This window comes from Copadichromis virginalis, linkage group LG15 (assembly GCF_057382275.1).
Source record: "Copadichromis virginalis isolate Kocher_CV1m ecotype Utaka linkage group LG15, C_Virginalis_male_GT1.1, whole genome shotgun sequence".
Taxonomy (NCBI): Eukaryota; Metazoa; Chordata; class Actinopteri; order Cichliformes; family Cichlidae; genus Copadichromis; species Copadichromis virginalis.
Window position 1 is genome coordinate 2,283,618 of NC_140632.1, and position 12,950 is coordinate 2,296,567.

Sequence of the window (12,950 nt, forward strand, 5' to 3'; positions counted from 1 at the left end):
AGGAGCCACAAGGTTCAGCTCACCCCTCTGCAAAGTAATAACTCCTACCAGCCACTATTCTATTCTTTGCTGCTATCTGCTGCACTACTATTACTACTCCATTCTGAGGTGGGGGGGATTATTTTCGTGGCACCTGCTTTATTGGGCTGTATAGTAAAGACTGACAAGGAGAGGGGGGGACGGGAAGATATGACATACGACATACAGTTTGTGTCACAAGCCACCATCAAACTGACAAAGTTGTAAGAGTCGCTTGATCCACTGAGGCCCAGAGCAGAGCTAAATGAGCTGCTGACAGCATGTCTCCAGCCTATCTGGCTTTTATTTTATTATTTGTGCATTGATGTGGGTTTTTTTTTTGTAATTTGATGACTTGGGGATTTTGCTGAAAGTCAGTTTGGCTAATATCACAGCAGACTCCACAACAAGACGGCGAAATGAAGGATATTATTGAAATGTTTCCTCTGGCTTTCGGCGCTGTGAACGACTGCAAGTAAGACAGAAAAAGCTGCCAACGGGGAACGGAGATCTTCTGAGGATTACGTAAAAGTGGCATGTGATTTAGACAAGTGTCTGCAAGAGCATGAATGCAGCGCGAGATGATTACACCATCAATTAGAGCGCATGAATTAGCGTACAGCCTGTCCACTCTTGCAGGCGTTTGTTAACCTTCTCCCCTCCATGTAAACACCGGTCCCCTCTGCCTTCAGCTACAGAGACTGCCAGGTCAGAGGTCAGCAGGGGTACATCAAGGTCGCTGACAGTTTTCAGAGCAATGATGCTCTCTGTTTCCGTCTAAGGTCTTAATGGTCTTAGCTCTCAGTTCAGCTCATTGAAATCTTCAATTTTCCTTCCTTTTTTAAATCTGTTCATTCTGTTAAATCAAGTTAATTGATCCACTATTAGCTCTTGAACCTAAAATAGCATTCTGATCGTTTCCTTCCTGTTTTTTTTTTTTTACACTTGTGACATGAAGAAACGCCGGATTGATTTAAAAAAACGTTTTATTTTAAATCTTGCACACCTCGAAAGCCGAGGATCCGTTGAGCTGGAAACATGCAGCAGGAACTGTGTCACACACACTGACTTAGGAAAGCAAGGCCCTTTCAAAAGAAAACATAATTGCTCCTAAACACAGCTCACAGTTAGCCTTTTGCTTGGTTCTTTTTTTCAAAGGAATGAAGCTTCAGGTGTGTTCACTACTTTACAAAATTAACAGTCTGAATCCCACTTATGTTTTTCCATAAAAGAGTATGGGATACTGTAATATTTCAAATATATATGAAAAAAAATGCCATTTTGAGAAAATAACTAATTTCGAGTTAGCTCTGCCAATTAGGAAGCTTTGTGAAGTTACATCATTTCCTTGTTACCCGGAAGCAGAAAGCTAAAGGCATCCACATTCCAAACCTTCATGCTATGTTATCGTTCACTAGAAGGCATTCAAAGCTGAAGAACGTGGTGCCAGTTTGTTCACATTGGTAGCTCACTGATCCTGTCACTATTCGAGTGCTCGTGCATATGCGTCATCTGCTTCTGGGAAAAGGGCATCCTTCATGGAGCGTCCTGACTGGCAGAGCTGATGCAAAAGAAATCAGAATTTCAAAATATTAAGTCAAATTGTTGACATACCTAACTTGAAGCTTGAGCTTCCACAGGAATGAGCTGAGTTGATGACCTAAACAGTTGAGTTACATCATAGATTGGCCAATTTCCACGGATACCCTGTCAAGCTTTCCGGGTCAGGATACCCTATCCAAACATCCATAGTTCTTACCTGAGTCCCGTGGATTCTGAATTCATGGCAGCATAACATTTGCGAGTGCACAGCCCATCACTTTCCTTTTGGATGGAGTTTTCATTCTTATTGAATGGTGTCTTTTAGAGTTTATATTATCAGGGTGCAGAGGAACAGTGAGAACAGGCACACTGTACAGAGCTCAGCTGCTTGTAATTGTATTGGTATGCACAGACACTTGCATGAAGAATGCACTAGACAACTAGTCAGACAGTGTACTTACAGTCCAATGCGCACGTGCACACACACACACACACGTAGACAAACGCAGAAAAAAAACACATGCGCACGCTAAGCCAAATGTGGACATGCCAAACAGAGACGAACACAAATCAAAACAAAGCATGCAAACACAAAGGAGATCCAGCGAATGAAGAAGACAGAGAGAATAGCACAGTCCCATCTGTCAAACAAATGTGAGGATGCTTCTAGCACGTGCGCGCGCGCACACTCGCAGCAAGCGTTATTTAGCCTGAACTTGAGCGATAGCTGCCTTTGTCCTTTAGCAGTTGGTCCTGAGGGCTTCGCAGTAGAAGTTGCATGAAAGTTTGTTTAGAGCCAAGCAAGTGTGTTAAGCTTTATGAGAGCCCATGGGAGACATGCTAGCACACACACACACACACACATGCATCCCCTCATACACACACATGCACACTCAGGCACGAGGCTTGGGCGGCAGCTCGCGATGGCCCCAACCAACAGTGAGGAGTTTGTTGTCATAGCAACAGTAAAATGAGATGACTTTACTGTCAGCCGTAATGTTTCATGGCCCCCTTGCCGCTATGGCAACATAACAAGGAGGAGGAAGAGGAGACAGAGAGAAAGAGAGCATCTGAGCCATCTCTGCATTCCGGTGGACTCCTACTAGGAACAATGTCACTCCGATGCCCTTTCTTCCTTCTCAAGACAAACACACACATGCACCGTGACAAGCCTGTCAAACACACGCATAAATACGCACACACACACGCACACCTTGAAAAGCCTGTCAAGCACTCTTCCCACCTCGCCCATCCCTTTGATTGTGCTCTCACTATTCTCAGCTATCGTCACCGGGGCAATTTGAATTCATTATGCTCAATGTCAATATTGGTGCAGCAACACTGTACCTTCAGACAGGTACAGCTTGTTGAATGAGCGTGCGTGCTGTCAAATAGCGCGAGGACTGGAAAAGAGGGACGAGAGAGAGAAGAGAGAAACGAGATCAAAGCTTCGCCGAGCGTGTTCCTGCGCCCATGGAGACCGTTAGATGGAGCGGCGAGGTGACTGTAGGCTGGCCGGCTATACGTGGAGCAAGCGCTATACATCACTGTTCTATATTTAGCGCCGTCCTTCCGCTGCAGCCCGTCGGCACCGTTAAAGAGAGTTATCTGCGCTGGGAGAAAAGTGAGAAAAGGGCGAGATGGGAGGGAGACGCGGCAGAGGAGAAAAGGAGATGAGTTGTTTTGCTCTGTTGCCATGGCGACGCAGCGGGCCAAAGCTGTAGCGAGCTGACAGTTGTCACCGTGCAACAACTCGCCACGGGTGACAGCTGTCAGTCAATCATCCAGAGTGAGGGGACAGATCGGCTGATGATCACCTTGGATTAGAGAGCGATCGCACCACACGGGGGCCGCCCAGAACGTATCTCCACTTAATCCCCCAGTCCTAATGGTGTGTGTGTGTGTGTGTGTGTGTGTGTGTGTGTGTGTGTGTGTGTGTGTGTGTGTGTGTGTTCATCTGCTTTTCCATTCACAACCTTTTAGAACCCCTGCTCGTGTTTGCATGTTCATCCGGACCTGTGCAGATTAGATTTAGATTTGCATTTTCACGTGTGTGTGTGTGTGTGTGTGTGTGTGTGTGTGTGTGTGTGTGTGTGTGTGTGTGTGAGCAGGCATGTGTGTCTCGTCTCTGAAACGTGTTGAGAGCGAGCGGAGCAGATTACATTTTTGCTGTAGCCGCTGCCTGGGTCCTTCCCACAGCTGTCTGTGCTAGAGGACAATCAAAGGCCCGGTTGCGAGCCTTCTGATTGTGGTGTGATACTCAGACCCGTTCCCCTTCAATTACGGCGCTCTGCCTGCGTGTAACGAGCACAGCATCGCTCTTATGTTAGCAGAATAACGGTCTGATTAGAATAGGGATAGATTTGAACTCACGCTGTAATTTGTTTTGCTCTTTTCTTTGCAAATTTTCCCATCGCATCCCTATCACATCCTGCTGTGGAACTAAGTCTGACCGTCGGACTCCATTTCTAATGTTTCAAATCCACCAGATAAAGGGTTTTTTCTTCTTCTGCACTCATTTGTCGCAGCACGTTTGACAATTACATTTTCTCCTGCTGGAGAGATGTTAAATCACCAGCGATTCTGCGACCCCACAACTATAAGACCTTTAACAGTACTCATATGTTATGACAGCAACCCCATGTAATGTCAATACTTTGCTGTTACGCTAGTAATTAGAGGGTAGTTGTACAAGGCAGGATTTCCTCAACCGATGAAGCACTAAATTTGCTGTTTCAGTCAGAAGTGGATAGAAAGCCCAGGAGAGAAATGATGATGTATACTTTCTCCTTCAGATCTAACGCAGCCTAATTGGGAATGTGGTCAAAATCTTGTTATGCGCCTCCACCCTTTGGCCTTTAACAAAAATGAATGAACCAACAGTTTCATCAGCTAATGTTGTTTCTTTTCTCTCCTGCTCCCCCCCCAAAACCCCTCTTTTCTGCTGCCTACAGGAGCGAGCCCTGGGCTGGATGGGACCCACCATGCCCCCCAGTAAGAAGGCCCAGAGCCCCAGTAGTGGAGCTAGTGCCTCACAGGGCATGAGCCCACTGTACCGGCAAGGTGATGCCGCCACGGCGGCGTCTGAAGCCGAGGCGGCTGACCTCTCCCTTTCCCTGTCCGCCTCCTTCTCCAAGGCCGAAGACGAAGAGCTCACCAGCCTCTCCTGGCTCCACGAGAGCACGGACCTCCTCAACAGCTTCAGCCATTCTGGGCTTCGTAGCGTCTCCCCTCTGCAGGACCCCGATGGCCAGCACCCTCGCTCGCCCTCCTCCTCGTCTCCCTCCCCAGACGACCCCCTGCTCGGTGACGCGCACTCAGCGTACGACTTGACGGCGGGGGCCAACCGAAAACCTCCGTACTCCTTCAGCTGCCTGATTTTCATGGCCATCGAGGATGCGCCAAACAAGCGGCTGCCGGTGAAGGATATCTACGGCTGGATTCTGGAGCACTTCCCTTACTTTGCAAGCGCCCCCACAGGCTGGAAGAACTCAGTGCGCCACAACCTGTCGCTCAACAAGTGCTTCAAGAAGGTGGATAAAGATCGCAGCCAGGTAAAGAACTTCAACATTACTCTGACGAATGTTGCATAATCGCTCCTTCCAAGGTCGTTTGGAAAACGAGGTTTATTGTTGAGTCATTGACTTCATCAGATGATGAATTTGCATGATTTCAGTGACTTAAAAACTGAATTGCCAATCAAATCTGATACAAAACTGCTCACAATTTTCATTGAATCATCTCTTTGTTTCCACATGCATGCACAAAATTACACAAGATTATCACGAGGATTATTTGTTTCCCAGTTTGACTGCCAGTGCTGTACTTTGGGAGAACAAATGGGACTGTCGGGACAGTTAGCAGTAAATTGTGCATCCGCTTGATTTAAATGTTCTCCTTCCTAAATTTTGCACTTTGAGAAAGAAACTCCCAGAAATACAGATGCTGCCTGTGCTGTCTTTGGAAATGCACGCAGTACTTTTTTGATGCTCATTTTGTGCAATTAATCTTTGCTCAATAGCTCGAACATGATTTGCTCAGCTCAGCAAGCACCATAGAAAGCATTGATTTATGCACATGAAAAGGCTCAACACTGCCAACTAGTGTTTTCGATGCAGAATTACAGCACTCCAAAGTCCTGTAAAACATTCGAGATGGTAGCTGGCAGGTTAGACTTGATAAGGCAGAGCCACGATGGTGTGTATGCATGCACTGATTGCATGTGGAATAACATGCTAGTCTAGTGAAAGCTGTAGTAGTGAAGAGCTGGATATAGATTATTCGTGATCCAGCTATCATGCCTTTCCATTTCATGAATAAAAATAAAAAAAACGAGTTATGAATCGAAACTGTGCCCTCAAACATGGATTATGGATTTGGAGAACTGTTTCATCCTTACTCCTGATTCTTTTCCTAATCTATATCGTATATACCTGTGATGTACAGCATCACTGTAGCCAGATGGTAAACACAGGCCCATTATTCGCTCTCTCATGTGTGGTTATAGCTTATTTCACAGCCAGACAGTTATCAGCGAGTTTGCAGGCATATCCAACTTGAAGTCAAACATATTCTGTATTTTGTCTACAGCTGTACCAGATTCGGCCTTATCAATAGTTGATGATCTCTGCTTTCATAGTTCTCTTTCACTCCGATGATATGTGCTTCCCCAGTGGGAACAGCATTTCGCTTTTGATTTAAGACTTGATACAGTCTTTTATACCGGCGTTCTCATCCCGATTTTGCTCCATTAAAGACTCGGGGTAAACGGGGAATGAATCCCTCACTCAATTAGCGCTAAATTAACACTGGAGGATTTAATAACACAGATGCCAACAGACTTTAGATTTCATCTCGCCCGAGGGTGTCGGGGGTGGGCGGGGAAGGTTGGGCACAAACAGTGAGGATCAATGCTAGCTTTGCGTGTTTAGCTGATTGCGATCATACTGGGGGGATATGAGAGCTCTCTGTGCTCTCCTTGACCAGCGTGTGAATCTGAACTCTTTCTTCTGACTGAGCTTGTGTGTGTGTGTGTGTGTGTGTGTGTGTGTGTGTGTGTAAAAGAAAGAGAGAACAAAATGGATGAAGGATGGTGTGTGAGTTTGTGCACACGCCCTCACGCTATGCTGTCATCTGGCCCTTGACTACAACGGCACAGAGTTTCTCTTGTATACATATCTCCATAGTAACAAGGTTGCAGTTGATATAAAAGTATGCTGTTGCTGTAGCAACGGGAAAACTGATTTGGCTTTACTGACTTAGGCAACTGTGTGTGTGTGTGTGCACATTAGCCTGAAATGGGCACTGAGGTGTTCAGTGGGGGAGAAAGAGTATACGTCCTCATCTAGTGTTATATGCACATATGTGCCTGTGTGTGTGTGTGTGTGTGTGTGTGTGTGTGTGTGTCTGTGTGTGTGTGTGTGTGTGTGTGTGTGTGTGTCTGTGTGTGTGTGTGTGTGTGTGTGTGTGTGTGTGTGTGTGTGTGTAGAGCAGCGTGTGCAGAGGTGAGTTTGGCAAGGACAGCTTGTCTTGTCTTCCTGTCACTGCACACAGTTTAAGACAGCACACTAATTAACCCTTCAAACCTATTTCGTTCTCTCGCTCACACACACACACACAGGGCATGTCTGACACACAAACAAGTGCGCACACACTCACAAGGATGCATGAATGCTTAAAAAGCCTCACACACACATATGCGCTGTGCCGGTGTGGAAATGAGGGCACATCTCTGCAGACTCTTACTCTACCTGCCAAGTGCTGTGCTTTATCTGAAGCTGCAATTACAGAATCTCTGTCATTTTTAGTCAGACTCTGCCATTCAAAGCTTTTCAGTGAGAATATCTGCATGTGAATACAGCTTTTTATCCCGGCTTTGCTTTTTCCTTTACCTGTTTAAGTCTTTTTCAGTTGAGTGTGCAATTACAGGGTGTAAGATATTTTTCGCTCTTTTTTTTTCTATTTGCGGGGCGTCATTATGTGTTACGTACTGTTGGGGTGGGGGTGAGGGGGGTTTGGTGTAGGGGAGGTCAAGTTATCGTTGTCCAGGCAGAGAGAGAGAGAGATGGGCAAAGCGTGCAGACACGGCTTGCTTTGAACACACCAAATTATATTTCCATCAATTTACAGAGGTGGAGATTAATATGACAGTGGCCTATTTGTTCCAGTGGCTGTATTTCTGGGTCATATCCAGGCAGATGACAAGATGGGGACTAGTTTAGAATAAGCTTACTGCTCCCTGTGTGTGTGTGTGTGTCAGTTTTGCGTGTGGGAGTGCAAACTTGTGAGAGAGAGCGTGAGAGAGTACCACGGTTGCCATGGCTTTGTTTACAAACAGGATTCTTCACTGTGCTGAATGACAAGTGTTGTTGCCCTCAGACTTGTGGATGAGTGTTGTAACAGCACACACACACACACACACACACACACACACACACACACACAGTCAGCGATATATCTCTGAAAGCCTCTTATGAAATCACAGCGGAGAGAATGGGCAGGTTTGTAATCTGAAACTCGCTGCGAAGTCTCTCGGTGTTGCACTTAAGTGTGTCACCTTCTAACTTAACCTTGCCCCGTTCAGATGAGAGGCGTCCTTGATGCCTTTATGTTTCAGCACTCGAAGCATTATGAAGAGTGTTTGAAGTGAGCACAGGAAAATCTGTTAGTTTAAGGTGGTTTTTGATGTTCATTTGTCGGGACTTTGTTGCAGTCACAAAACTACCACTGCTGGATTTTGGGGGGAAAGCACAGATATGATTGTGTTGCATTTTCTAGAGTGCAGTGTTAGTAAGCCAGGGCTGATACTGAGGGTGCTGTCTGAGTCCTTCTCACAGTTGATCTCACAACTCAGCTATCTTCAAACAACTTGTTTGAAGATAGGTTGTTTTGATGCCTTATCTATCTTGTGCCACTCTCATTTCATTGGTCACCAGGACATGAAAACATTTAATTAAGTCTCAGTCAAAATTGATAAAAACCACTGACTTTCCCAGACTTTGGTCGTGTAAGCCACTGTGACCTAAATATTTTTCCTTCTCAGTTTTGCCAATTTAAGCATCCAATAGGCTCAAATTTTGGTCATAACTGTATTACCCTTCCAGGACCTGGAGCTCAGTAAAGCACCCCACCGACAGCCAAACCCTTCTGTTCTCTGATTGGATTGTTACATTTGTGATTGACATAACATTGACCAATCAGCTGAAAGGAAGAAAAATTGGGTCAAAATTTGTACTCGTAAGTTGAAACCCACACACAGCCAGGGAAGTTCAGCGCAGAGTTTTACACAAGTTTCTTGCTGGTATCTGTAACCAGATCTTATCAAAAAAAATTGTAACTTGTGTAAATATTTCTTACAAACACACAAATTCTCATCTATAGATGCACAAACATTAAATTTTCAGATATTTTGGTTTACAAGGTCACAAAACTCAGTTCACAACTATGCATTTAATTTACAAGTACAAAACATTTATGACGACAGTTTGAGCCATAAAATCCTGTCACAGTGGGATCAAAGAAAGGTGAAAGGTCCTTAACGGACGAGCAACACTTGTAATGGAGTAAAAATATCTCGTTTCATCCAAAGAGAAGATATCTGTGTGCATACATACTGTATGTTAGTTGTATTGAAAGTAGAAAATAAAAAGGTTTATGTTCATGAACGTTCCAGCTGCTGCTTGACTTCTCACTACATCAGCTGTGATGATCTACACGAGTATTGTAAAGAATGGAGTCGCTCTGCTCGACTAATGGATCTAATGACAAAGGCTACGTTCACACTGCAGGCGAAAGCGCATCAAATCCGATTTTTTTGACCCTATGCGATCCATATCTGATCATGCTATGACAGTGTGAACGGCACAAATCCGATATTTTCAAATCCGATCTGGGCCACTTTCGTATGTGGTGCTGAATCCGATACATATCTGATGTTTTAGAAAGCGACTGCTGTTTGATGGTCAAGTCGCATTAAACCCGTCTTTTCCGTCACCGACACAAGACAGACACCAATTATCAGCGCCGGAGAAGACATCGCGAACGCTTCCTGGCCATCCAGTGTACATGTCAGTGAAACTGTTGGGAAGACAACGTTGGAGAAATGTGAACATTTTATTTGTACTGTATAATCTGCAGATTCTGACAGAAATCTGCAGCTATCCTTTGAAGCAGCGCTGCTCTAAAACAGCAATAAGGATCATTATTAGGTTATCTACATTATTATGTAAATAACAAAATAACTTAAAGCAAAAATTGGGAAACGTGAAGTCCGAAGTCTTTATATTAAGGCCATCAGTCAAACATACTGTTGCTCTGGGTCTAAACAGAGCGCGTTGTGTGTGACGTCTTCTTTTGCGCATGCGCCGCTTTGAGCGTTCACACTAGAGCGCGTTTGCTGTCGCATTGTTTTTGTAGTGTGAACGAGCAGACAAAAAAATCGGATTTGATCAAAAAATCGGAATTGAGCATTAAGACCTGCAGAGTGAACGTAGCCAAAGTTACAAAGAAAATGGTCATGGCATAAACGATAAGTGTCAGGCCTAAAATACTGCCTGTAGATTGGTTCAGATTGTCAGTATGTTCAGAGGAGGCGGTGCAACAGTAAGAGTTTACATCCCTCTGTAAGACACGGTGGAGGCTTTGACATCATCTGAGTCACTGAATTATCGATACACAAGATTACAATTAAATTTTGATCCTCTGTGAAATACCATCTGGAAAACCTCAGATTGGCTTCATTTTTCAGAACGACAGTGATGCCTGTTAATGCACAAAAACCACATCTGGATAGACAAACATACAACTATCAGTCATGGATCGACCTCCTAAGGACCCAGACTTTAAAATCATTGAAGCGTGGAAGCATACATTTACAGCTGAGATTAAATATTACATAAAAATAAACTATATAGAAAGTGTCTTTGAATGCTAGAGATGCAGAAATGTGTGCATGTAGCACAGAGCCATGGCTCAGTGTCTGAATGAGTCTCACAGGCCTGAATGTGTTTGATCTGCTGCTCACCTCAAACAAGCACAAACATACGTTTTGGATTTTTATCTGTAAGTTTTACAGCTTTTCCTACTGATAAAAACCTCCCTCATGGCCGTTCACACTGCACAAAATAATTAAGCCATAAACAGTTAACCTGTTGATCCCCAATGCCCCCTGCCCCAGAGGTGAGAGGGAGAACATGTAGAAAAACAGTTACATATGTAACGTCTTTAAACTGACAGAAAGGGGAGTTTCACTGCTGCACCGCAGGCTGTACGTGGCCCGCGGTGTAAAATGACCCTGGTATAAAGAAATGAAGGGTGCAGGATATGTGGATACCATCGGCCGATCTAAACGCTGAAAACCCCCAAATTTCCAAACATATTGTACTGATTTTTCCAGACTTTTCTTTTACAGGTAGATTTTCCTGGATCCTTTAGGTATGCATATAAGATCATATGTGGAACAAAAACTGCAAGCAGGAAAAAAACACGTAAATTCAACTTGTAACTGAAAAAGGATAAATTCACAAGGATCGGCTCCTTGACTGAATTTTTTTAAAGCATCTTTCAGGTGAATGCTTTGCTTTTATGCATCAGATGTTTCCAGTCATAGTGAGCAGAAGAGCAGTGAAACACAGGCTTTGTTTTCCTCTCTAATGCAGATAGAGATGCAATGTTTGTCTTTTCTCTTAAAAATACCTCTGTAGAATATTGACAGATAGAGTTGGTCTGTGCTCTGTGTGTGGGTGACAAATACACAGCAGTGATGTACGGGGCAGAAGATCTACAATTTTACTTCTGTTTACTTTTACTGCTGCCATCTTGGATTGTGAGGTTGGGCTTGGTAGGGCTTCTCCGACTTCTCCCCTTGCTTTCTTTACCTTCTCAATAACAGCCAGTGGAACAAATTGCAGCTAGTGTCGCATTTAGCAGCTAATATACCAGATATTTCTGCTCTGGAGTCAGTGGAGGCCAAAAAATGAGCTAAAAACAAGGAAAACATGACTCAAAGTCCACCGTAAAAGGCACGATGTAATTGCTGCCTTTAGCCAAAAAAGACAGCGGTCATTAAACGCATCTCTGCCTTTGTCTATGTGTTATTGTTCTGTAACAAGTTTGCTTCTGTCATTGTGATTCACAAGTCATGAGCCTTGTGACCTCATTGCCCTTCTCCAGTGCAGCCTTTGGGACGCACTGTAAACATCTGGAAGACTGCTGCTTGGGAAGTTTGGGAGAGGTTTTCCACAGGTACCGTGACAAGCCATGGAGGAACCAAAACCCCGGTGATCTCGCTCTAATTAATTGCTCAGTGACAGCATATCACTAGCACTCTGGGAGTCGCTTCGCTTGGGCTCAGTCCAGTTTGTGTCTCTTGTCCTGTCAGAGTTTATATGTGCGGTGTTTTTGAGTTGGAGGGGGAGAACTCGTGAAATCGGCCGTAGCAGCTTTTTAGAGCCTTGAAACAACAGATTCGGGTCTTCTAGAGTCTGCTTTGTTGTATTATTGACGAAACACAAACGCAATCACCGATTCAAACAACGAAAAACCAAAACTGAAATGAAGGAATGAGGACAGCACGGGAAGAGCAGAACTCTGCTCAATCGAAAGCACGTGGGGAACAGCTTTGTCAGCCGTGGAGGAAAAGGGAATTCGTAACACCTGTAGACGACATTTCGGCGCATTACACCGCTCGGTTTTTCTACGTCCTGACAAAAAAAATTACCTGTTGTCCGGCCAACGTGTAATGTTCATTCCCAACTGTGCCGCTTTGTCCTTTTGTTGCCAAAGGGCTTTTGACGAGTGCTGAAATTGTCCGTCTCGAGGACCCTTTTTCAAAAGAATATTCGCCTTCTTGTATTTTTCCACTCCTTTTCCCCCCCTCAGCTCTCTTTACTCTGCATTAAACTTTGTGCTCGTGAGCTGCAGACATCATATCTCCAGCTTTACTCAGTGTCTGAATTAGTGTTCAGACATGTATCTGGTCCGTGCTGCACTAGTCCTCTGGTATATTATTAATCCTCCTGATTATCTCTGTGTAAGTAAAGATGGATCCTTGTGTCGCAGCGGGTTAATCAGGGTTTAAAAAAGCCGGGGTTAAAGCATTTACCGCATCTGAGGATGTCCGTCATGAAATTGTGCGCAGGCCTGATACTTTGGATTGGTGGTGTAGGTTAAGTCATGTTGCACGGTGGACGAGAAAGCCTCTTACACTGATGCTTCCACGCAGAGTGGCAGCTCTGTGCTCTCTGCGTCATGCATCTTTTTTTAATCTCATTTCGCTGTTTGAGTTGGAAACAAAATTTACTGTCTCTTCTCATAATAGCCACTGCAAACTGCTGAAATGGGTCTCCGTGGTGTATGGATGCCATTATTAATGATGATAAAACTGTTTAAAG

General features: G+C 44.5%; 1 protein-coding gene across 1 annotated transcript in view; it reads left to right on the forward strand.

The window, feature by feature from the left end:
• ches1 (checkpoint suppressor 1) overlaps positions 1-12,950 on the forward strand; it is a 64,474-nt gene that overhangs the window by 24,494 nt on the left and 27,030 nt on the right. The window contains exon 2 of the mRNA XM_085431321.1: positions 4,515-5,114. Within this exon, the coding sequence (XP_085287447.1) occupies positions 4,533-5,114 (582 nt within the window). The 5' untranslated portion in view covers positions 4,515-4,532. The remainder of the gene's footprint in view (positions 1-4,514; positions 5,115-12,950) is intronic.